The sequence below is a fragment of the Mirounga leonina genome, unplaced genomic scaffold (genome assembly GCF_011800145.1).
Source record: "Mirounga leonina isolate KUSES-001 unplaced genomic scaffold, KU_Mleo_1.0 Mir_150, whole genome shotgun sequence".
NCBI classification, from domain to species: domain Eukaryota; kingdom Metazoa; phylum Chordata; class Mammalia; order Carnivora; family Phocidae; genus Mirounga; species Mirounga leonina.
This window is the reverse complement of record NW_023270374.1, coordinates 328,129-352,447: the sequence shown is the minus strand read 5'-3', so window position 1 is coordinate 352,447 and position 24,319 is coordinate 328,129. Positions and strand designations below refer to the sequence as shown.

The 24,319-nt window shown below is 41.1% G+C and overlaps 1 protein-coding gene across 3 annotated transcripts; it reads left to right on the top strand.

Moving 5' to 3' along the window:
- The first annotated feature begins 96 nt into the window (after positions 1-96).
- Positions 97-23,843, top strand: GINS1 (GINS complex subunit 1). Of its 3 annotated transcripts, none has more exons than XM_035005715.1 (7): positions 97-411; positions 9,941-10,005; positions 13,381-13,479; positions 13,975-14,065; positions 17,289-17,405; positions 21,198-21,272; positions 23,757-23,843. In XM_035005715.1, exons 1-7 carry the CDS (start codon positions 385-387, stop codon positions 23,823-23,825), a joined length of 543 nt encoding a protein of 180 aa, XP_034861606.1. In that variant the 5' UTR covers positions 97-384; the 3' UTR covers positions 23,826-23,843. The 3 variants fall into 3 exon arrangements, with proteins under 3 accessions (XP_034861606.1, XP_034861605.1, XP_034861604.1); XM_035005714.1 differs by lacking the exon at positions 97-411 and adding an exon at positions 5,160-5,356; XM_035005713.1 differs by lacking the exon at positions 97-411 and adding an exon at positions 6,529-7,433.
- The last annotated feature ends 476 nt before the right edge of the window (positions 23,844-24,319 follow it).

Genomic DNA, 24,319 nt, shown 5'->3' with positions numbered 1-24,319 from the left:
GCCCGCCCCCTCCTTGGTTCCGCCGGGAGTGCGCCCGGCGTCCCCGGCGCCGACTTTCAGCCATTTTGGAGAAGGGCAGGTGAAGCCTTGCGGGGCGTTACGGTCCGGTTCGGGCCAAGCGACCGGTGGTGCTGGCGAAGGGTTTGGGCTCTGTCGCCGCAGGTGGGAGGGCCGCCTCTGCCTGGGTGCTCGGCGCCATGAGCAAACGCACCCGGTCCTGCCCCAGGTCAAAGGCCCGAATGTGGGAGGACGCCGGCCAGGAAGCAGCCAACGAGCCAGAGCCGCAGAGGAAAACTGGCTCCTTCCTCTCCCGCCTCAGACCGTGTGATTTTTCCCTAATGCTGAAAACCCAATGTGAATGAACCCCTCGGAAACGTTTCTGTAATGGTTTATGAGAACAAAAAGCAAAAGGTAACAAATCACCGTTCTCATGATTTATAACTATTTTCCCACAAGATTTTACTTTAAAAAAATATGCTCTCAGGTGCTTTTTTTTTTTTTTTAACACAAGCATATAGATAATTTAATTTTTAAGTTTTGGGCTGAACATATGAAAACTAAACTCATTAAACAGTTTACTTTTTAAAACCTGTATTTGATTTTAGATTTTTGTAAAGCAATTAGTAGCAGCTGGTGGAGGTACGCCTGGCTGGCTCAGTGGGTGGAGCATGAGACTCTTGATCTGGGGTTATAGGTTCCAGCCCTAGGTTAGGTGTAGAGATTACTTAAGAATCTTAAAAAAAAAAAAAAAAAAAAGTGGGGAAAAAAATCTGTTTCAAAGATAAATTTACACTTGTGAACCCGAGTTAAGAACTAATTCAACTTGTCTTACAAAGAAAAGAGTAGTTTCACAAATTTAGTTTTACAGCTTGGCATTCTTTCTTACAAAGGATCTACAACCAAGAGATTTGCTTACTTATCACAAAGTGAACTTTCGTTCAACATTCAAAATTTCAACATTTCTGTCAGTTGAAAACTATTGGCAACTGATAATTTAAGATCAGTTAGAAATGCCTTTAGAAATTCACTAGCTCCTTTTTTTTTTTTTTTTAAAGATTTTATTTATTTGACAGAGCCACCCAAGAGAGGGAACACAAGCAGGGGGAGCGGGAGAGGAAGAAGCAGGCTTCCCGCGGAGCTGGGAGCCCGATGTAGGGCTGGATCCCAGGACCCTGAGATCATGACCTGAGCCGAAGGCAGACGCTTAATGACTGAGCCACCCAGGCGCCCCTCACTAGCTCCTTCTGTTAGCTTTGTAATGATAGATCTAAATTGCGAAAGAATTTCATTGACTGTGTTACAAAAAATATCACAACCAGCATTCATATTTGTGTGGATATCTCCAAATACTCTTTTAGAATTGAAATGGTGAATTCTTTTTTTTTTTAAAGATTTTATTTATTCATTTGAGACACAGAGATACAGAGAGAGAGAGCATGAGCAGAGAGAGAGGCAGAGGGAGAAGCAGGCTCCCCGCTGAGCCAGGAGCCCGATGTGGGGCTCAATGTGGGGCTCGATGTGGGGCTCCATATGGGGCTCGATGTGGGGCTCGATCCTAGGATCCTGGGATCATGACCTGAGCCGAAGGCAGACGCTTAACAATCTGAGCCACCCAGGCGCCCCGAAATGGTGAATTCTTTAGTACATACTGGAGATTAGGAATCCAGAAACTGAAGTTTAAAAAAAAAATTGACCCTATCACTCACAAAATCCTCTTTAATAGGAAAAAAAAAAAAAGCAAGGAAGGGAGGGCTGTTGAGAAGAGAGAAATGTGAGGGTTATTGAGTCTGGCTGGCATTAGGCCTTGCCCATACAGTCCTCGACTCTTGGTCCTATATAGGCCAAGAGCCTGGCTGCTCCAAGGTGGGCCACTTTGTCTTGAAGATTATTTTGAGCTAAAGGCAATCAAGACCCTATGGACTTCCTCCCTATGGAAGAAACGTTTTGCCCCTCCCTTCACTACATAGAAGAATCTAAATTGGGGTCTTTCCCAGAATAATGGTTATTAGCAGAAATAAATTTTCGGAGTGACTCACCTATATGGCAAGGCAAGCATCTAATTACCAAACATCTCTTTTTATTGCCCTGTGACTTGCATTCTTTCCCTTCTACCCCTACCTGATTCTCCTTACACATACGTATATTTATATTTATTTATATATTTATATATAACTTTATAATATATGTATACCTTATTTTGCCTATTTTTGGAATTTCCATGTCAGTGTGGATTCCCTGTATGGGTAGGAAACTAAATTTGATTTTCTCCTGTTAATCTGTCTCATATCAATTTGATTCTTAATACAGCTAGAAGGACCTCTAAGGGGACAGGAAATTCTTGCTCCCTAATATTCCACATTGACTTTCTTTTCTTTTTTTTTTTTTTTAAAGATTTTATTTATTTATTTGACAGAGAGATAGTGAGAGCAGGAACACAAGCAGGGGGAGTGGGAGAGGGAGAAGCAGGCTTCCTGCCAAGCAGGGAGCCCGATGTGGGACTCGATCCCAGGACCCTGGGATCATGACCTGAGCCGAAGGCAGATGCTTAACAACTGAGCCACCCAGGCGCCCCTCCACATTGACTTTCTGTATGGTCTTTAAATACTGTCCTACACCGGTGACACCCACATTTGTATCTCTAGTCCACACCCCTTCCTTGAACTCCAGGCTCCTCTACCTAATGGTTTACTCATCCACTCTGATATCCTATAGGCACTTAAAGTTATTATGTTCAAAACTGAGCTCCCAACTCTTTTCCCACCCCCAGCTCCATGTGTAACCTTCCTCACCTCAGGAATGGCAAACTTACACTTATATTTCCTTAGGTCAAAACCCTGGGATTATCCTTGAATCCTCCCCTTTTTATGTCTGTATTAGCACTCCTTTCAAAAGCTATACAGGATGCAACCATTACTCACCACCTCCTCCATCCACACCCTGGCCCAAGCTGCCATCCTCTCTCACATGGATTATTTTAATAGCATAAGTGGTCTCCTGCTTCCACCTTTGCCAACTTTTGTCTACTTAACTCAGCTGTCAGAAAGTTCTTTTTAAAGATGTAGGTCCAGTCCTGTCACTTGTTTGCTCAAAATACCTGTATGGTTTCCCATCTCACTGAAAATAAAACAGAAAGCTTGTGAAAGGGCCTACAGGGTCCTACCTGACATGGCCTCCAGCTCTCACTCTGATCTCAGCCACCAGGGTCTCCCTCCCTTACTCTGCTCCAGTGTCACTGCCTCCTTGCTGAAGCAGTGGCTGCAAGGAGAGGTGTGGGTGGCATGTGTGTGAGTCACCCATCCCCCTCGTTGGGGCCTTTGCACCTGCATTCCTACTGCCTGAAATTCTCTGCCCATCCTATGGCCCCATCTCCACATGGCTTACTCCCTCCCCACTGCAGGTCTGTGCCTTCTCTGAACACTAACAAAACCCTCGGGTCCTCTCATCATCACTCTGTTTACCTGCCTTGGCTTATTCTCCTTAGCACTTTTCACTAATATATTTATCATCAGTACCCCACACTGGAACATAGACTTGTGAACATAGTTTGTTCACTACTTTATCTTCAGTGTCTAGAACAATGCTCAGTATACAGTAGGCACTTCATAAATATTTGCTGAAGGAGTAATGAATCACCACAACCCCTCAGAAGTGTGTACTCTTGTCCCCATTGTACAGGTAAAGAAATGAATCTCAGGCCCAGGATCTGAAATGAAAAAGGTTTATGATAAAGGAAGGTTGTTTGGATACTGGCGATTTTTGGAATACAATCCTGTAGCACAGTCCACTATAGATCTGTGTATTTAATAAAACTTTAGCTAAATTATCCCTGACTGTAGAGCTGAGAAGGAAATGTCACTCCACTTAAAGATTCAAAGACTTTGTAGGCCATTCCCATGCTCATTCTTCAGATTACACATCTGTTGTATCTTTATTTGCAAAAGAGGAACATAGTTTCTAGGGTTAGCCAGAATGAATCCAGTAATATTGCCTTTTTAAAAATACTGCTTTTTAAAAGGTAGCCAAATAAAGCAAAAATTTTTTTCAGGTTTTATTTATTTATTTGAGAGAGAGAATGAGAGAGAGAGAGAGAGCGTGAGAGGGGGGAGGGTTAGAGCTCAGAGAAGCAGACTCCCCGCCGCGCAGGGAGCCTGATGTGGGACTGGATCCCGGGACTCCAGGGATCATGACCTGAGCCGAAGGCAGTCGCTTTACCAACTGAGGCACCCAGGTGCCCAAGCAAATTGTTTTTATAGCAGTAATTTCCACCTTTGATTCTACATGGTTATGAAAATTTCCATAATCATGTAGGTAAGATTATGGCTGTGTGAATTTGTGTTAATCTGGGTATTTTTCCCCTTTGTAGACTTCGTGATTAGAGCTATTTTCCAAATGTTTTTAAATGACTCCTTTAAAATCAAAGGCGATTCTGTAGGGCTGAAAGCTTAAATACAAAGTCTGTCACTTTAGAAGCTGAGTAAACTTGGGTAAATTATCTATTCAGTTGTTGGGGTGCCTGGCTGGCTCAGTTGGTAGAACCTGCAATTCTTGATCTCAGGGTCCTGAGTTCAAGCCCCATGTTGGTCATGGAGCCTACTTTAAAAAAAGAAGTTATTTAGCTTGCTTTCTAATCGGTACCGAGAGTCTTAAAAGCCACTTTAGGGTTAGTCGTGAGAATTAAATGAAATATATGTCACAGTCTCTACCACACAGGAGATACCAGTAAAAGTGGTTTCCCTTTTCTATCAAACAAAAACCCACACTGCAAAACTAAAATGCTGCGTCATAACATTAAGCACACCAAGTTTCTGAGCATTCCTTCTCAACCTTAGGGTAGAACCCCGTTGAACCTAAACGAAAATGCATGAATCAAATGGAAAGACGTTGCGAGATATGCATATAGCGCGAGCTGCGCTTCAAAAAAAAGAGCCTCTGCTCAGCGTACAGGCTGGAACCCAGGCCCACTGATTCTCCCGCAGCTGCAGGGGTTTCCCTAGGGAAGGAAGCGCCCGTGCACCCCTCCTCGGCTTTCACTCGTCTTACAGTGCGGCTGCGCAGCGGAGGCAACTGTCCCTTGGCCGTCGCCGTAGACCGCGAGGCCCGGGAGCGCTTTTCTATTGGCTGGGCATGTTTGGCGCCAAAGAGCGAAGCAGAGGCGGAGGCGAGTATCCGCAGCTGTGGGACTGCAAGCCGTAGGATACCCAGAGCGGTGTGCGTGAGCCCGGCGACCGTTTGGCGTGAGAGCCGGCGGTTAACGAGACATCGGGACCGGGGCACGTACGACATGTTCTGCGAAAAGGCCATGGAGCTGGTTCGCGAGCTGCATCGCGCGCCAGAAGGGCAGCTGCCAGCCTTCAACGTGAGGGGGGCGGGGGACGGGGTAAACGAGGCTGGCCTTGCTGAAGGGGCGGGGCTTGGGAGTGCAGGGGACGGGCGGGAGGAGGGTCGGCGACCCCGCGGGTCTAACCTGCGTCTCATCGGAGCGTGGGTTTTCTCACGGTGTCAGCTCCAAAGTCGGGAACAAAAATTTCGGAACACGGAAAAACAAAATATGGCAGGAAAAAGAGCATTCATGTTTATATCACCCAGCGATTTGGTGAATTTCCTGAGTATATTTCCTTCAGTGTTTTCCACGTATAGCTTTACTGCTGGTTCCTTTTTTGACCAAGCATTTCTTGGTTGCCTGATAATAATCTAGCATTTGTTGAACCCTTCAGGCAGAAGCTAGGCCTGTAAAGCCAGGCTGGGATTCGAACTCCGTTGTGTGACGTTGGGGCAGTTACTCAGGCTTTCTGTGCTGTCCGTTTCTTCTGTAAAAAATGGGAAAGAGCGTAACTCAACTCTTCCTGTAGTGAGGGCTCTGGGAGTGGCATATATATATCAGGTTCCCTGGACAATGCCTGACACACAAGTAGCAGCGAGTTAGTGTTTGCTACTAACTTTCTTTCTACCGCTGCTGCTACTGAAGTGGGAGAGCGAGGTTCTTGTCTCACGGAGACAAGAATGAATCTCGCGAAAAAAAAAAAAAAAAAGAATGAATCTCGCGGACGAAGGAGAGTGAGTAAAGCGGTAGAGGTAATTAAGTGAGGATACAGAAGTTCTCAGGAGTGAGAGGGGTCCGGACAGGGTTACCATTGAGGGCTTTTAGGGTTGGTCTTTTATAGAATGCTAACCAGGGAACTTAAATATTTTTGACTTCTCTATTGATAGCACCATTGAGTAAAGACTAGTGATAACACCTTCAATGGCTTGCTTCCTTTTTAGGGTCCCATGATTCTTTGTTGGTCACAAGTAGCAGTTATAACAAGACCCCAGCTCTGACACCTAGGACAGGATGGTCTGGTTTGTTCCCTTATCTCTGGTTTCCTTACACCTCTGCATTTTGGGGATTTTTGTGAGCCCGATCCTGTGGCCCCCTACCTATCTCTCCCTACCTATCCCTTCCTGTCCCTTACTCACTACTACTTATTACCCTTATTCTTATTCTTCTGTTACTACCCCAAAAGGGTGCTAAGCAAGTAGCTTATGTTGTCTGTTGTTCTCATAGCTTATGTTATCTGTTGTTCTCATAAGAACGCTTTGAGATTTAAACCATTTCTTCCAGCCATGTATACAGAGGCTTGGGGAGATTAAGTATCTTGGCCATAGCCAGTAAGAAGTCAAACTAGGATTTAAACCCTGGCAGTCTGGCTTCAGACCTGCACTCTAAATTCTATACTTGACTACTTTCCCTAGCATAGGGCAGCCACTGTGTGGATGCCAGGGCACGTTCTGCTGGGAGAAGGGCACAAAAAGGAGTATTAGAATGCAGTGTGAGGACACCAGAGAGGTATACACAGGAGCATAAGGAGAAATGCTGGTATGAAAAGGGATAGAGGAGGGGGCATTTGGGCCACGCCTGGAAGGATGAGGTCCCGCTCTGAGAAGGAAGATAGGCATTGCAGCTGAAGGATACAGCCATGCAGAGATTCATGGTCACATAGGAAGAGGGGACTGACGTGTGTGCAGAGGCTACAAAGGTAGGTTCTAGGCCTAGGAAAGTTGGGTATTCACGTATAAGGCATTTGGAAGCTGGTAAAGGATTTTAGATAGGGGAGTGATAGGGCAGTTTTTTTATGTTTTGAGGGTAATGATGGCAGAACTACGTAGAACAGATTGAAGATAAGAAAGAACGGTGGCAGGGAGATGGTTATGGGTGGTTATGATCACTCTCTGACAGGCCTACTGTGAGAGCTGTGTATGATCCAAACTGTGTCTGGTCGCTGGGTCCAGAAATCAGTGTCTGGGTTTCAGACATGAGGCAAACAGGACTTGTAACTGTTAGAACAGGGGTGGAGATGGGGTGGGTAATCAATGAAGGAGGAGTCAGAGGATCTTGGGGGGATTCTCTCTCAGGTACAACATCAGAGATCAGGAGGAAGAGTGTTTGGGGAAAGGTGAGTTTTGTTTTGAACATTAAAGAGCACCTGGTCGAACAGTTAGGTCCTTTTGCAGATGAGACTGAGCCAAAAGAAATTACAGATCAAATTCAGGGACTTGTCTGAACTTAAAGCATATTGGAGCAGAGCCTCACCTTGAACACAGGTTTCCTAGATTCCTGTCTGTTGTTCTTTCAGGACAGTTACTTCATTTAAAAAGTTAGGAGACAGTGGTGGGAAGTTCAGCAGAGATGCTGGAATGCTAAGGCGTGCAGGCTCTAAAATATGACTCCACACTGCATTCAGACAACCAGGCACTTTGGAGGTTATCTAACATAGCCCAAACAGACTCAGACTTGTCCAACAAGAGCTGGCCATGCCAGCCTTGCGACTGGCTCTTCGGACCTCTAGTCCATCCAGCTCTCTGTTTCACTCAAATTTTAAGTTACCACTTCTGGGGGGGTCCAGTGGCAGAACTTAGAAGCTATAAAATCACTCCTTCTTCTAGGTCTTAGTTTGGCAGGGCACCTTTTGCAGCTTTTGCTGCATGTGCACCTTCCACTGACAAACCTACCACCTAGCCAGGTGACTCAGCAGCCTGGAAGACTCAGCCTGAGGAGGTTGGCCACTCTTTGACACAGCCAAGCAGCAACAGGCCAATCCATCTGATTGATCTGAGGGCTGATAGGCCCATGACCCACAGGACCTTTCAAGAATCATTCCTTCCAGGAAAATGATAGTCACTGGGTCTAGAGCAGGGACTCTGCCTTGTTCATTCCAGGATCTCTCAAGGTTAGGTGCTGTATTCAGCAAATTGAAATAATTGTCCACTTTCTATATGCAGAACTGGTAATAGTTTAAGTGAGTTTTTAGGAAAATTATCTTGGGCTACCAGCCTGAGGTGGGAACACAAAACAGTGCAATTTTTACTATAGATAAGTCTGAGTCTGAAAACGTGTGTATTTTTTTTTTTTTAAGATTTTATTCATTTATTTGAGAGAGAACATGAACAGAGGGTAGGGACAGAGGGAGAGAGAGAAGCAGACTCCCCACTGAACAGGGAGCCCAACACAGGGCTTGATCCCAGGACCCTGGGATCATGACCTGAACCAAAGGCAGACGCTTAACGACTGAGCCACCCAGGGGCCCCAGCATGTGTGTATTTTTTTTTTTTAAGATTTTATTTATTTACTTGAGAGAGTAAGAGAAAACACAAGCAGAGAGGAGGGACAGAGGGCAAGGGAGAAACAGACTCCCCGCTGAGTGGGGAGCCCAATGTAGGACTCAATCCTGGGACCCCGGGATCATGACCTGAGCTGAAGGCAGATGCTTAACCGACTGAGCCACCCAGGTGCCCCACATATATTTTTATAAAATTATTTCACACATTGTGTCTTTTGTATACCTGCAGATCTCTTAATCATACAAGAGTTTCAGCTATTCCTTAAAATATTATTTGCTGGTAAAAGGAATATTTAACTGAATTCTAATAAGTCAGACTTTTCTATGATCTCTTAACTACTTGATGAAAGGGAAGATAGAAGATAACTTCTATCATACAGATCATATAGTATGTACTCCTTTGTATCTGACTTCTTTTGCTTAAGTACAGTATATTTGAGAATATCCTTAATCAGTACGTTGATTGCACAAATTGTCAGTAATTCATTCCTTTTTATTGCCTTTTTTCTCTTTTTTTTATTGTGGTAAAATATATATAACATTAAATCTGCCATTTTAGCCAATTTTAAGTGTACACTTTAGTGCCACCAATTACATTCACATTGTTGTGCAACCATCACTCTTCTGTCCAAAACTTTTTCATCAACTCAAACAGAAACTCTGTAACCATTAAGCAATAGCTCCCCATTCCCCTCCTTCCCCAGCCCCTGGTAACTTCTAATTTACTTTCTGTCTTCATGAATTTGCCTATTTTAGATATTTCAGGTAAGTGGAATCTCACACTATTTATCTTTTTGTGTCTGGCTTATTTCACTTAGGATAATGTTTCCAAAGTTCATCCATGCTGATGCATGCAGTACTACATTCCTTTTTATGCCCAAATAATATTCCATTGAATGGATACACCATATTTGGTTTATTAGTTAATCCATATTTGGGTGTTGATGGATATTTGGATATGAATGAATATTGATGGATATTTGGGTGTTTTCACTTTGGGGCTGACATAAATAATGCTGCTCAGAACATTTATGTACAAAGTTTTTGAATGAACGTATGTTTTCAAGTCTCTTGAGTATATACCTAAGAGTGGAATTGCTGGATAATATGGTAATTCTATGTTAAACTTTTTGAGGAACCATCAGATAGGGCTGCACCATTTTATATTCCTACCTACAGTGTATGAGGGTTCCATTTCTCCTCATCCTCACCAACACTTGTAATAGCCATTACCAAAGGTATTGCTTTTTGGTAAGATATATAAATCAAATCAAAGAGTAGATCAAACATTGCTACAGACTTGGTGAAGGAATTAATGGATGTGTCAATATCATATGTTCTAGGAGGATGGACTCAGGCAAGTTCTGGAGGAGATGAAAGCTTTATATGAACAAAACCAGTCTGATGTGTAAGTTTTGATGAGATTGATTTTTTTTTAAGATTTTTTATTTATTTGAGAGAGAGAGCACGAGCGGGGGGGAAGAGCAGAGGGAGAAGCAGGCTAGGGAGCAGGGAGCCTGACATGGGGCTTAATTCCAGGACCTCAAGATCATGACCCGAGCCAACTGGGCCACCCAGGCGCCCCTGATGAGACTGATATTAAAAATTTTTTTTTTTTTTTTTTTTTATTCATGAGAGTCAGAGAGAGAGAGAGAGAGGCAGAGGGAGAAGCAGGCTCCCCGCCTTGCAGGGAGCACAATGCGGACTCAATCCCAGGACCTGGGATCGAGACTGATATTTTAAAACAGCTTAAGAAATACGATACTGAAGGGGTGCCTGGGTGGCTCAGTTGGTTAAGCGACTGCCTTCAGCTCGGGTCATGATCCTGGAGTCCCTGGATCGAGTCCTGCATCGGGCTTCCTGCTCGGCAGGGAGTCTGCTTCTCCCTCTGACCCTCCCCCCTCTCACGTGCTCTCTCTCTCTCTCTCATTCTGTCTCAAATAAATAAAATCTTTAAAAAAAAAAAAAAGAAATACGATACTGAAGTCAGATAATGTTCCGTCAGTTTTTTAGATATGATTTTTTTTTTTTAATTCTCTGTGAGCCTGATCATGCTGTAGCTATACAGGACTGAGGGGATTTGTGTTGATCACCCTAAATCTATGGGATTCAAATGGTGCATGGTACCTAGCAGATGCTCAATAAATATTTATTTGAATGATATGACTTGCAACCTTTTAGAGTGAATTTAAGAGATGAGACAGGAGCAAATAAAAATCCTAACAAAGTGAAACCTATAGTTTCTACTGCTCATTTGCACTAATAGCTGCCTAGTGCATTAAAGGGGTAATAGGCGATTCGTAAACTTAGCAGTAGCAGCAGTAACTTCCAGCAGCTTGAGTGGAGTTCACCGAGAACCAGTGTGACAGAAGGCTACAGCCTGGTGCGTGAGAGGGCTCTAGTGTTAGAGAACATTTAGAGCTGAGCATGGTGGTGGCACAGTGGAGAATTTGGGCTGTGTGACAAACTTCATAGGTTCTTGTGATTTGGTGAAGAGTAAGACACAAGGAGGACCAACTCCGGGATCAGAGGTGAGGTATCCAGATCTCAGCCTAGAGAGACGTCCGTTTGTTACGTGATGTTTCACTTTTGGCCTTGTTTGGTACGGTGTTTTTATCAGTTACTTGGGCATAGAAATCAGTAACATGCTGGTAAGATCTGTGGAGCACAGGAACAATGGGAACGTTTTCCAACTGTGGTGTTTAAGGAAAGATACAGAAAAATCTTCATAGATGGAATGAGGAACGGAACCATAGCAGGTTTACAGTAAGTGTAAGGCAGATATAAAGTCCTGAACTCAAGTTCCCAAGCAGTTTGTTCATTCATTAATTCATACAACAAATATGTATTAAATGATTATGTGCTGATAAGTGGCTCTGGTATTTCAGCTGTAAACAACACAGTAAAGATATCTGCCCCCATAGCCCTCACAGTCTAATGCAGAAGAGAGATAATAAATACAGATACACCAAACTGGGATACATGCCATGAAGGAAAACAACAGAGTTCTGGGAGAGAGAATAGTTAATTAAAGATAGACTTAGATTGAGGAGTCAGGGAAGTTCTCTCCAAGGAAGAAACCTTTTAGCTGAGATCTAAAGGAGAAGCCGGTTTCCATGAGGCAGTGATTGTGGGCAGAGAACATCCTAGGTGGAGGGGGCAGCATATGCAAAGGCCCTGAGTTGTGAAGAAGGGTGGGGTGCTCAGGACAGTGATAGTTAAAGAAAGCCAGTGTGGCTGAAGCTTAGCAAGCAGGCAAAGGTTGACACCAGGTGAGAATTAAGCACGTGGGACTGATGGTGGCATGGTTGTGTTTTAAAAGATCACCCTTGCTGCTGTGTGGACAGTAGACCAGGGGACCAAGAGGAGAGGGAGGCATGCTGGCCATCCAGGTGACAGCAGAGGTGACCTGGACTAAGCAGAAAGTAAACAGGTTAAAGACATATTTATTTAGGAGGTGGCCTAACAGGCCTTAGTCCAGTAAGGGAATGATTTTCCTGTATTTGCTATATTTGTACCATTTGCAAATTTGTGATCCAAAATTCTGTGCCCCACCCTCCTAATTTCTTTCTTGGCGGGGGATGGGGGCAGTCACTATTACCAGTTTCTGTTAAAATTTTTTGTCAGAGGAAGTCTATTCCTTTTTAATTACTCATGTAAAAGTAAAATTTTTTAGGAAGTCCTTATGTACTTAATGAAATACTCTGGAGTTAGCTTGAATATATTTTATTTGTACTGTTTCTTTATAATCCAGAGCACGTTGTAAACAATGTGGAGAACGAGTCTGACTTTCAGAGAGTGAACAGAAGTGTACAGAGCAGATCTAGAAGACATGATAGGACCAGGACATAGATTTTTGCCTCTATTTTCAGGGCCTGGAGCAGGCACTGCAGGAAGGAATCCTTTTCTTATCCATCCAGTTCCTTTTAAAACTCCAAAGTAGATTCTTACTCATCCTGTACATCTGTCTTTGTGTTTTCCCATCATTTTTATTATGGTAAAATAATAACATAAAATTTGCCATCTCAACCCTTTTAAGTGTACAGTTCAGTAGTATTAAATATGTGCATAATGTTACACAGCTATCACCACCATCCATCTTCATAATCCTTTATCATGGAATACTGAAACTCTGTGCCCATTAATTAATTATACATCTGGTTTTTAAATGTGATACTTGTCTAATATCTAAGGAGATGTACATTTTGTATGATAAAACCAAAATTTTTCCCTCTCTGTGTGAACAACAGTGCAGTATAAGACACGTACATAGGTGAAGATCAATAAATATATGTGGGATAACTGAAGGACCATTTTGACTCCATTTTATTCCAAGGATTTGGAAAAACCATCAAAAGAGTAGTACCATTTAAAATAAAAACATGATATAAGACCATAATCTTGTGAACCATGATGTTAGGTTTATCTCTTATTCCAGCCTAATAAAAGAATTCCAAAAAGTGAGTAAATACAATATGTGTCTTTTGAAAATAATGGAGATTAATCAGTGTGCAAAAATGCATAATACCAAATGGTTAAATGAAATATCTATAGCATGATCTTAGGCAAATTAGTTTACTTTTGGCTTTCAGCTTTTGGCTTTTTTATCTTTTAACATACCAGTAAAATCTCTGATGTGGAGCAGGTACTATTTGGTTAGATTAACTGCTAATTATAAATAGATAAAAACAAACAAGGAAGTCAGTTGTTAGTTGGCTTTGAAAGTTTATCTTATGCTGAAATATGTATATTTGTTCTTTTCTTCTTTAAATGTTCTTACCAGAAATGAAGTGAAGTCGGGTGGACGAAGTGACTTGATAACAACCATCAAGTTTCGACACTGTTCTTTGTTAAGAAATCGACGCTGTGCTGTAGCGTACCTGTAAGCTTCTCAATTTTTGCTTGGGGTGGCAGGGAACAATGGAGGGCTTTCCATGTGGCTTCCTAATTAACCATTTCAAATGGATAACAGAAATTCTTAGATTTGTTTTTCCTGTATAAGCATTCTAAATACTTCTTTTTTCCATTAAATTTTTTTTTATCGTGAAAAATTGCAGTATTCATAAAACCGGGGAGAATAATATGAACCCCCATGGAGCTACCATATAGGCTTAACAGTTTTTAACATTTTCCCATATTTGCTCCATCTTGTTTTATTTGCCTGTGTTAAACTATTCTAGAACCTGATGGCCTTTTACCACCGAATACTCTAAGAAATAAGGACCTTTTGGGCCTTTTCTCCCATGAGCATGGCACTATTCTCAAACCTAGAGAAACAAAGAACACTTCACTGCACCCATCCAGTCCATACATATGTTTCCCTGTCATCCCCAAGGTGTCTTCTTATAGTCATGCAGTCTCGTACCTTCTGTCCTAGGTATGACCGATTGCTTCGGATCAGAGCACTCAGGTGGGAGTACGGCAGCATCCTGCCCAATGCCTTACGATTTCACATGTCTGCTGAAGAAGTAAGCTAGTACTGTTGTTCACATTTCCGAATCTGGAAAATGCTGGTTCTGGCATTGTTCTGTAATAGTATTTATGGTATTTCTCTTTGTCTTTAATGTCTGTTTTTCAGCAGTTTTTGGTCTGTATTTATTTAGTATATACTATGATGAGAATGGCAGGAGCAATTCTAAATGCTATGTAGAAACCTCTCTGATTAACAAAATAAAGGGCCCTACTTATTAGTGATCCATCAGTAGGGTTAAAGAACTGGCATTATTATTTAGGGATTTTCCAAAGAAAGTGTGTGTGTGTACTTTCCTAGTCAACATGAATATCTGTAACAAAACTCTTCATTTGACCCATCACTAAGGCTCAGAGCTAGCCCAATATTTAAGGACACAGGACTTGACTCAAGTAAACTTGGGTTCAGATCTTGTTTCTGCTACTGTCTAATCTTTGGTAAGTGACTTGAGTTCTCTCTATGCCTAAATTCCCTCATCTACACAATGAGGATGGTAGTACTTACCTATTAAAGGCTTGCAGTGACTTCTGACACTCTAGAGTTAGACCAACTTCACAGGCTAAGACTGCCCTTACTGCAGACACCAGCCATAGGTTTGGGGGTTCCCAGGGCTTCCCGCCATTCTAACTGGCTACAAATTTGGGGGGTCCTGCTATCTCCATAGGTTTGGAGCTTTGAATCTCTTGACGCCAGTTGAACTTCTAGAGTGGAGAGGGGAGCTAGAGATGGAGCTCAGTTACATGGATAGTGTTTTAAGCAATGGTGCCTGTGTGATGAAATCCCAGTAAAAATTCTGGACACCAAAACTGGTGTGAGCCTCCCTGGTTGATAGTACTTTGTGTGTATTGTTACATACCATTGTGCCAGGAGGGCAGTGTGTCATGATTCCATAGGGAGAGGACACTAGAAGCTTCATGTTTGCTTACTCAGGGAGCAAGAATGTCCTGTCCCCTTAAGGTTCTTTTAGCCAGACTAAGAATCAAACTGACATGAGACAGATTTTTTTTTTAAGATTTTATTTATTTATTCATTAGAAAGAGAGAGAGCGTGCACATGCACAAGCAGGAGGAGGGGCAGAGGGAGAGAATCTCAAGCAGACTTTGTGCTAAGCACAGAGCCCAGCTCGGGGCTCATTCTCACAACCCTGAGATCATGACCTGAGCCAAAGTCAAGAGTTGGACACTTAACTGACTGAGCCACCCAGGTGTCTCAATGTGAGAAAGATAAACAGGAGAAAATCAAATTTCATACATACAAGGAATCCACACAGACACGGAAATTCCAAAAACAGGCAAAATGAGGTCTTTTTTGTTGTTGTTAAGTAAGCTCAATGCCCAATGTGGGGCTTGAACTCAAGACTCTCAGATCAAGAGGATCTAGAGTCATATACTCTACCAGTGGAGGCAGCCAGGAGCCCCAAGGGTTAGGGGTTTAGGACTTCAAAGGGAAAGAATGTAATCCTCAGGAAGAATGAAAAAGAGCAAATGTTTGGTAAACAGATGTTTGCTGGGCCCACAGAAAACAATGAGACAAAGAAAGGACTTTGATCAAACAGGCCTTTCTAGGTCCCTCCCTGTCTACCATACCTTGTTCACAGTATAATATAGTTGTTTATGGTGGGAACTCTCTTCCTGGAGCAGATCCTCTAAATTTTTTAAAGGCAGTTGTAAGGAAGGTAAAGAGCTTTTCCTGAATCTGCTGGGTTTTAATTGCTTTTTAACTCAAAACAGTCTTCATGCCAAATTGGCCCATTTTGGGGTGACCTGCCCTTGGTCCCTATAGTACCTTCCCAGACCTCACCTTCAGCTGGTAGCGATTCTTATTCTTTTCACTATGGTACAGTTATGATTCCTGCACACACACACACTTTCTGATGAGGATTATGAAGACGTTTTTCTATGGACTCTTTTAGGAGCTGTATTGTTTTACCTTTCATGAGGAGATCTACAGTACTGTGTATAATGTTGCGTTTTGAATACGGATATTGAGATGATCTAGTACATTTAATTGAAAAGGTTCTCCTTTCCCCATTGCTCTATGTGTGGTGCCACTTTTGTCATAAATTGAGTGTCAATATATCTGAGGATTTGGGGTAGGGGACTTTCTCTTCTGTTCTCTTAATCTGTCCTCATACCAATTCTACAGTGTTGTAATTATTGTAACTTTATTGTAAGTCTTAAGTGTGTATTACCATCTTGTTCTTTTTCAAGTGTCTCAACTATTTTTGGCCCTTTGCATTTCCATGTAAATTTTAGACTCAATTTGTCAGGTTCTATTTTTTTAATTGAGATTTTGATTGAGATTGAATTGAATCTATAGGTGAGTTGATACGATTATAATACTGAATCATGTATGTGGTAATCCCTCCATATATTTAGGTCTTCTTTAATATCTCTCAACAATGAAAAAAAACAGATTTACTGAGATATAACTTATATACCATAAAGTTTGCCCCTTTAAAGTATACAATTCAGGTTTTTTTGGTTTTTTTTTTTTTTTTTTGGTATATTCAGAGTTGCGCATCTATTACCACCATCTTACTCCAGAACATTTTCACACCCCCAAAAGAAACTCTGTATCCATTACCAGTTATTCCATATTCTCTCCAGTCTTCCCAGCCCCTGGAGGTTACTAATCTTTCTCTGTATATAGGTTTACGTATTATGGATTTTTCATTTAAGTGGAATCATGCAGTATGTGGCCTTTTGTGCCTTTCACTTAGCATGTTTTTAAGGTTCATCCATGTGCTAACATGTATCAGAACTTCATTCTGATGTATGGCTGAATAATATTCTATTGTATGGATATACATATCTTATCCACTCATCAGTTGATGGACACTTGGGTGTTTTTCTCAGCAGGGTTTTATAGTTTTCAGAAAAACTGTCAATGCAGAGTTTGGAGAGATCATAATTCTGAAATGGTGTTTTTTTCATGGTTCTGTATCTGGTCAGATGTTCCTTAGGTCTGTGATTAAGTATGCTAGTATGTAACTTCTATGAGCATAGAGATTTTTGTTCACTTTGTTAAATGATCCATCCTAAATCCCCAGACTGGTGCCTGGTTCATAGCAGGCAATTAGTAATACTTGTAGTTTAAATGAATGAATGGTCAGTAGTGATCTATGTGGGGAAAGGGGCTATTTATGAAAGGATGAGTATATAATTACTGCAAGTTTGTTTTCTTATAACTTTGTCAAATGACTGTCTTTATGTTTACAGATGGAGTGGTTCAATCATTATAAAAAGTCCCTTGCTACTTATATGAGGTCACTGGGAGGAGATGAAGGTTTGGACATCACACAGGATATGAAACCTCCAAAAAGCCTATATATAGAGGTAAATATTCCTTTTAAGAAGGATTTTTCTTGGCATGCCTGGCTGGCTCAGTCGGTAGAGCATGTGGCTCTTAATCTCGGGGTTGTGAGTTTGAGCCCTACGTTGGGTGTAGAGATTAGTTAAAAATAAAATCTTAAAAAAAAAAAACCCAACTAAAATAAAATAGATTTTTCTTCAATGCATAGATTATGCTTACTTTTGTCTAAGAAGAGGGGGGTATGTGACTATATATTAACTTACATTAAAAAAGAAAGGAGGGTTCCTGGGTGGCTCAGATGGTTAGGCGTCTGCCTTCAGCTCAGGTTACGATCCCGGAGTCCTGGGATCGAGCCCTACATCAGACTCCTGGCTCGGCAGGGAGCCTGCTTCTCCCTCTCCTCCTGCCTCTCCCCTTGCTCATGCTCTCTGTCTCTGTATCTCTGTGTCTCAAATGAGTAAATAAAATCTTAAAAAAAAAAAGAAAAGAAAGGAAACATGTATCCAAACCAAAATGTTACCTCTAGGGGGATGGTGGGAATAGGATAGAATAGCTAAAATTTTCTGAATTTGCATTTGTATTTTAACAGGGTTAACTTTGGAACCATATACATATTTTACATATTATTAAAAAAATTAAAGTGGAAAACCAACCCAGAGATTTTGAAAGCAGAATGAAACATATGAACCTATGTTTCAAGTTGGTAGATTAGTCACACAGGAATTATTTTAAATTACTTTAAAATACATAAATTGATTATATATCCCTAGTGGATATGTTCTAAGGATGAAAAGAATTACAAAGAAATCTTAACCTGTTTTTAGTAATCATGATTAATAATATCATTACTGTTATTTTGAAACAGTTTATATATTGATAAATCAAGCAAAAAAGTAGTGGCACCAGGAACCAAGATTTTCAAAATAAGAGAAAAGTGATTCAAATATTAAAATGAAAAAGTTAAGTGAAAATCCTATATTCCCAAACTGGAGTTAGAAATATCAGCATGGACTCATCTTGAATCATCTTTTTTTTAAAAAGTGTTTTTTAGCTCTGTCCACGGGACAGACGTAGAAACACCAACCAACCCAATGCCATAAGCAGCCAAATTCTGGAGTTTAAATCCCATTTCCCACTAAAGGAAACCAGACTTAACTAGAGGGGGAAATTAAAGGCTGATTCCAGGTTCTAAATAAAATGCACAAGCTGCACTTGGAATACCTTGTTTCCCTAGAAAGCAGAGTGTTTTAAGGACTACAGGGGGGAGTGCTAAAAAAGTGGGAGCTGATTTGAAGGAGCGCTCACTGGCCAAAGAAGGAATAATCCAAGCATCAAAATGATTAACTGCAGTGAATTGCATCACATCGGTTATGTTAGAAGCATGAATGCATAATGATACCAAATAACAATAACAATTTAAAAAATAAAATATTTTTGGTCCCTCTTGAAGAATATGAGGGATGCAACTCATTTTGAAAAGTGGTGAATAAAAGTATAGGATCAAGCATCTATCAGCCTTTACTGTATAAACTCTATCTCAGGGTAGCCAAATTGTTTACAAGGGAAATTTCTTCTTTTTTTTTTTTTTTAAAGATTTTATTTATTTATTTGAGACAGAGAGAATGAGAGACAGAGCATGAGAGGGAGGAGGGTCAGAGGGAGAAGCAGACTCCCCGCTGAGCAGGGAGCCCGATGCGGGACTCGATCCCGGGACTCCAGGATCATGACCTGAGCCGAAGGCAGTCGCTTAACCGACTGAGCCACCCAGGCGCCCGGAAATTTCTTCTTTATAGTAGAATTCCAGCTAACAAATGCAGTAGAATAAAAGAACTAAATTAGTGCCATTTTGTAGCCATAACACATAGAGGCAAATAGCTTCTAAAACCAGTAGGTGAAAAGTTAATGGAGATGAAGATGATGTTTATGGATGGGTACAGGTAACACCTAGACCCACTGATCAGTCTTAGCATCCAGAAAGGAACAGCCAGATATTTTGTGCTTCACAAGGTCCTGTGAGAGGAAATTTGTAACACCATTTGCCAGAAAATCAAAACTGATCTGATCTAGCCTGTAGACGAAACTTCAGTTTATAGGAAATTCAGGGACCGAGGAACATGCTAAGTGACCCCACAGGGATCCACAACAAAATCTAGTTTGTGGGAAACTACCAAAGTACCCACTTTTTTTTTTTAAAGATTTTATTTGACAGAGAGAGACACAGCGAGAGAGGGAACACAAGCAGGGGGAGTGGGAGAGAGAGATGCAGGCTTCCCGCGGAGCAGGGAGCCCGATGCGGGGCTCGATCCCAGGACCCTGGGATCATGTCCTGAGCCGAAGGCAGATGCCCAACGACTGAGCCACCCAGGCGCCCCCCCTCACTTTCTTTATCAATAGATTGCCAAGGGGAAGGGGGAAAAGGGAGAGAACTGTATAGATCGTCAGAAATGTCTTACATGTCAGAAATGTGTCATGTGTAGCTCTTGTTGGATTCTGATGTAACATGGCAGCTTTAAAGAAAACATTCATGAAACAGATGGGGGAATGTGGATATTAACCGGGAATTTCATGATAGTAAAAAATTATTAAGATGATGTGATAACAGTATTGAGATTGTTTCTTAAAAAGAATCTTACACCTGAAACTAATATAACACCAACTGAAATTAAATAAAAACTTAAGAAAAAAAAAGATATTGAATGAAACCAAAAGCTGATTCTTTGTGAACAAGAATAAAATTAATAAACCTCTAAAAAAATAAATAAAAAGAATCTTATTTTGTAGAAATACCTAAATATTTACAGATGAAATGGTATGTAGGATTTGCTTCACAATAATCCAGAAGTAGATAAGGAAGCAAGATTGGCCACATGTTGATAACTGTTGAAGACAGTTGATGGAGTTTCATTATATTAGTCTTTTTTACTTCTGAATGTTTGAGATTTTCCATAATATAAGTCTATTTAAAGAAGCAAAAAGGTCGTAGTGGTGGTGGGGATTTTTCTTAAATGGTATTTCTTGAACTAAGTAAAATACCTTTGGAAGTCATGTTAAGATTCCAGAGGAATCACAGGGCATGAAATTATCTAGGAAAAGTAGAAGATGAACTTGCTGGTGGGGTTGGCTTCACTCATAAACAATGCGAGACCTCAGGAGCACAAACTCCTGTCATGGGTTCTCATGGGAGAGGAAAACTGAGAGCTACAGTCTGTCGGTGCTCTTCTTGGCAGTTACAGAGGTGGTTATCAAAAGGCTGCGTTACCCCTCCTACCTTCTGACCAAGAACCTCTCTTGATTCTTATGATGTGAGTCTGCATCTCTTCTTTCATGGTGTACTTCTACATATTCCTGGGAAACAATCTGAATATTGAAGAAGATTGGAAGAATCCCTTTAAAACAGAAATTGTGGAGACTTACCTATGTTCTATTCTCAGATATCGGTATTTCATGGAAAAATCTGTAAGAGGCAAGGTGGAGTCGATAAAACATTCTCTTTTCTTTGTAGATACATATTTTGATTTTCTAGGATTTGCAGAGGGAACATAATATGTGATATTGTCTTCCCTCACCAGCTCCCTAGGTTTCTTTGCTGTCAGCACAGACATACACATACTTTGGAGATCCTGCCATTCTCCTTCCTCCCCATCCAAACAGGACAGTTGGCTCCTCAGTAAGGAGTCCTAGGCCCAGGTACACAGAGAAGAAACAGACAGAAAGCCTAGGATTTGTACTGTTTGGGTATTTTTATAACCCCTATTTATTTTATGGTCACTATATATTAAAAACTATTTAGATAAAACAACAGTTTTTCTTTTCAGGTGCGGTGTATAAAAGACTACGGAGAATTTGAAGTTGATGATGGTACTTCAGTCCTATTAAAAAAAAATAGCCAGGTATTTCTCGTCTTGAGATACTTTAAATCTTATGAGTGTTGAATGATGGAAATGTTAGACTCAGTAGCAAAGTAAATGTTGCCTTGTGATGATTATTTATATCATAAGCATTATGCTTAGTATAAAACACCCTGTTTTGTCTGTTTTCTAAATATAAAGACTTGCATATACCAAGAAAAGGTTAATTTACTAGGTTATTGCTTGTATTTAACACTAAGCCTGTTCCTGGGAAATTATCACAATGGGCCTTATTCTAGGTAAGTGGGCTTATTCTAGTTCAGGGCCTATTAAATTGTTGAATTTAACTGCTTTTTTGAATTTATTAAAAAGGTGCTAAGCACTCATTTTCAGCTTGTAGGTCACCTTTCAAATCCCTGTTCTTTGGCAAATAGTGATATGGATCAAAAATTTCTAAGTATTTAACATATAAACATAACAGTTTAACAGAGAAAGACTGAAATTGTGGAGCTGTAATTTAAGCTAAATTTTTTCTTACAAAGAACCTCAATGTATTTATTTTCTTAGAAGTCTTCAAGTTCACATTAGATGAATTCACATTAGCTAGATTTATTTTTATCCTGTCTCAATTGTTTGTAGTCACATTAGCATAGGAGGAAGAATGACCTAATAAAAACTTTCTTTCCCATTTTGTTTTCAACCAGTTAGTATCTAATGACCTTGTGTCATTGATGTCTTTGTTTATGCCATTTACTGGTACCCTTTAAATAGTTTCCTAACACAAACGTTGAACATTCTAAAGACAGATTTTTCAAGGGACCCTAAAATCTTTGGTTGTTAGAGCAAAACTTTCCCTCCCAAGTATCCTCTTGGAAGTAGGATACTAATGAATAGAAAGCAGATGGTAAAGAAGTGCTCTCATAAAAATCTGTATTTCTGGAGGACACAGCAGGAAGCTGTGGTTCACAAGAACAAAGCTATCCTCATAAAGGAAGATAGAAGAAAATGGCATCTCAAACACTGTCATCCTGTGCATCTGTGTTTGAATTTCCTTCTCAAGCTCTTTGGCTGATCTCTCCACTAGAGTGCCCCTATGGGCTGGGGCAGGTGGAAACCAGTTGAGCCCCTCTCCCCGCCCCCCCCACCCCATGCTCCAGTGCTAGACAGTTGTCACTCTCTGGACCACCAGAAGCCTTCCCCTTGAGATGCTTTTAACTTGTCTCTCAGTAGTGCCCTACCCTCAACTGTAAAAGTAAAGGACAATTTTATATGCCTTTTACTTACTATATATTTATCTACTTCTAAAATGTCTAACCACATCTAAAGCCAATTTTCTATAGACTCTGGTGTAGATCATCCACATAATATAAAACAATAGGGAAGCATTTTTTTTAAACCATAGATTTCTTTATACTTGTCCATATGGCAAGCATGATTGTATTTGTCCAGAAATCAGAAACTCCTCTCCCTTTGTAGTAGGAATTGGAATAACTTAAACAAACAACTCAACATTTTTTTCCCCTTTTTTTACATTTTACATTCTTAAGGCATTTAAAAAATTCATTTAACAAGTTAGACAGCAGGGTGTCTTCCTGACTGGTCGGGAGGGATTTATTTGGTCGTGGGCCCCTGGATAGGCCGCAAGCTGGTGAGGAAGGCCCATCAGGGGGGCAGGGCTGTGGGAGCACAGCCCGCTCCCCAAACTAGTGTGATAATCCCTCGTTATTATTGTAATATCGTTATTATCGTAATAATCCTGTGGTTATTTTCTAAGATGATTTGCTCTGAACTTCCTAACATAGCATTTTTAGTTTTTACCCAAGTAGGTTTGTCTTTTGAGATTTCTTTGGTCCTCTGTGAGCCTGGGAAGTTTTCCTGCCTTGCTGCCTGCACCTCCCCACCCCAGACTTCAGTAAACACTCCATTTTAAGACAGGGAGACTCCTTTCGGCCTCAGAACGAGAGTGGTTTCCTCTCGGAGGACACTCAGGGTGAGCCTTAGCTGGGTCCCAGTGTCTTCACACACGTGTGAACAGCACCCACGCTGCAGATTACAGATACTTTTAATCCTTGAAAAATTCAGGAGGAAAGAGGCCACTGCTGTTATAAGAATAAATGTTCAGACTCAATACTAGAGAAGCTTAATTGAGAAGATGCTCCTTTCGGTGGTCTTCCCGACAGGCTGTCGTCCCACTTGTGGTCCACTGCTGCAGAATCCCACCCCTGAGTTTTCTGTGCGTAAATCCCAAAGTGCAGACACCGAGCAGAATTCCTGCTGGAATGCAGAAGTCTTCAGTTAAGTTTAACTGAAGCAAACTATGAATTTATTTATAAAAATCAGAATTCAGTACAGTTTTAAGTGGCTTCAATTTCAGTTGACTAAAATAGCAAATGTACTTAAGTTTAGCTTTTAGCTACTTAGCTGCTTGAAAAGTATGTAATTGGTTGCTGCTTTTTAATGATGCAAAATGTAACTTTAAATTCTTTTCCAATTGTTTATCTTCCTCTCTCCCCCATTTCCCCTCAGCACTTCTTGCCCCGGTGGAAGTGTGAGCAGCTGGTTAGACAGGGCGTTCTGGAGCACGTGCTGTCCTGACGTTGTGCTGAGGCCCCGCCAGGCTGCCCTGTGGTACGAGGGAGGCCACACCACAGAAGAGTGTTACACGTCCTCTCCAGCCTCACCTCTTTGGTTTTAAAGGTCACAGACGTTCTCTACGATAACCAGGAGTATCTGGCTAAGGAGTGGGTTTGTTTTTCTTTTGTACAGGATTCATCCTCCTCTTTGTAATAAACTGTAAGCTGTTATCTATAATTACAACATGCCTACAGTTACTACAGTGGTTTTTTTGACAATGTTTTTTTTAATGAAAGTAAACATTTGTTAACATTTGATTTTCTTTTTTCCCCCGGTAACGACTATTTTTTCAGTGAACCTTTCTAGCCCATGGTATAGGATACTGTCTTAAAGTACAAATCCAAGGAAGGTAATACCTTTCCTAAGTTACAAAACTGTGGCAAATTTTAATATAATAAAATCCTTTTTTGTTGTTGCCGGGGTCATGTGTTACTTTAGTGATAATTTTCACTCCA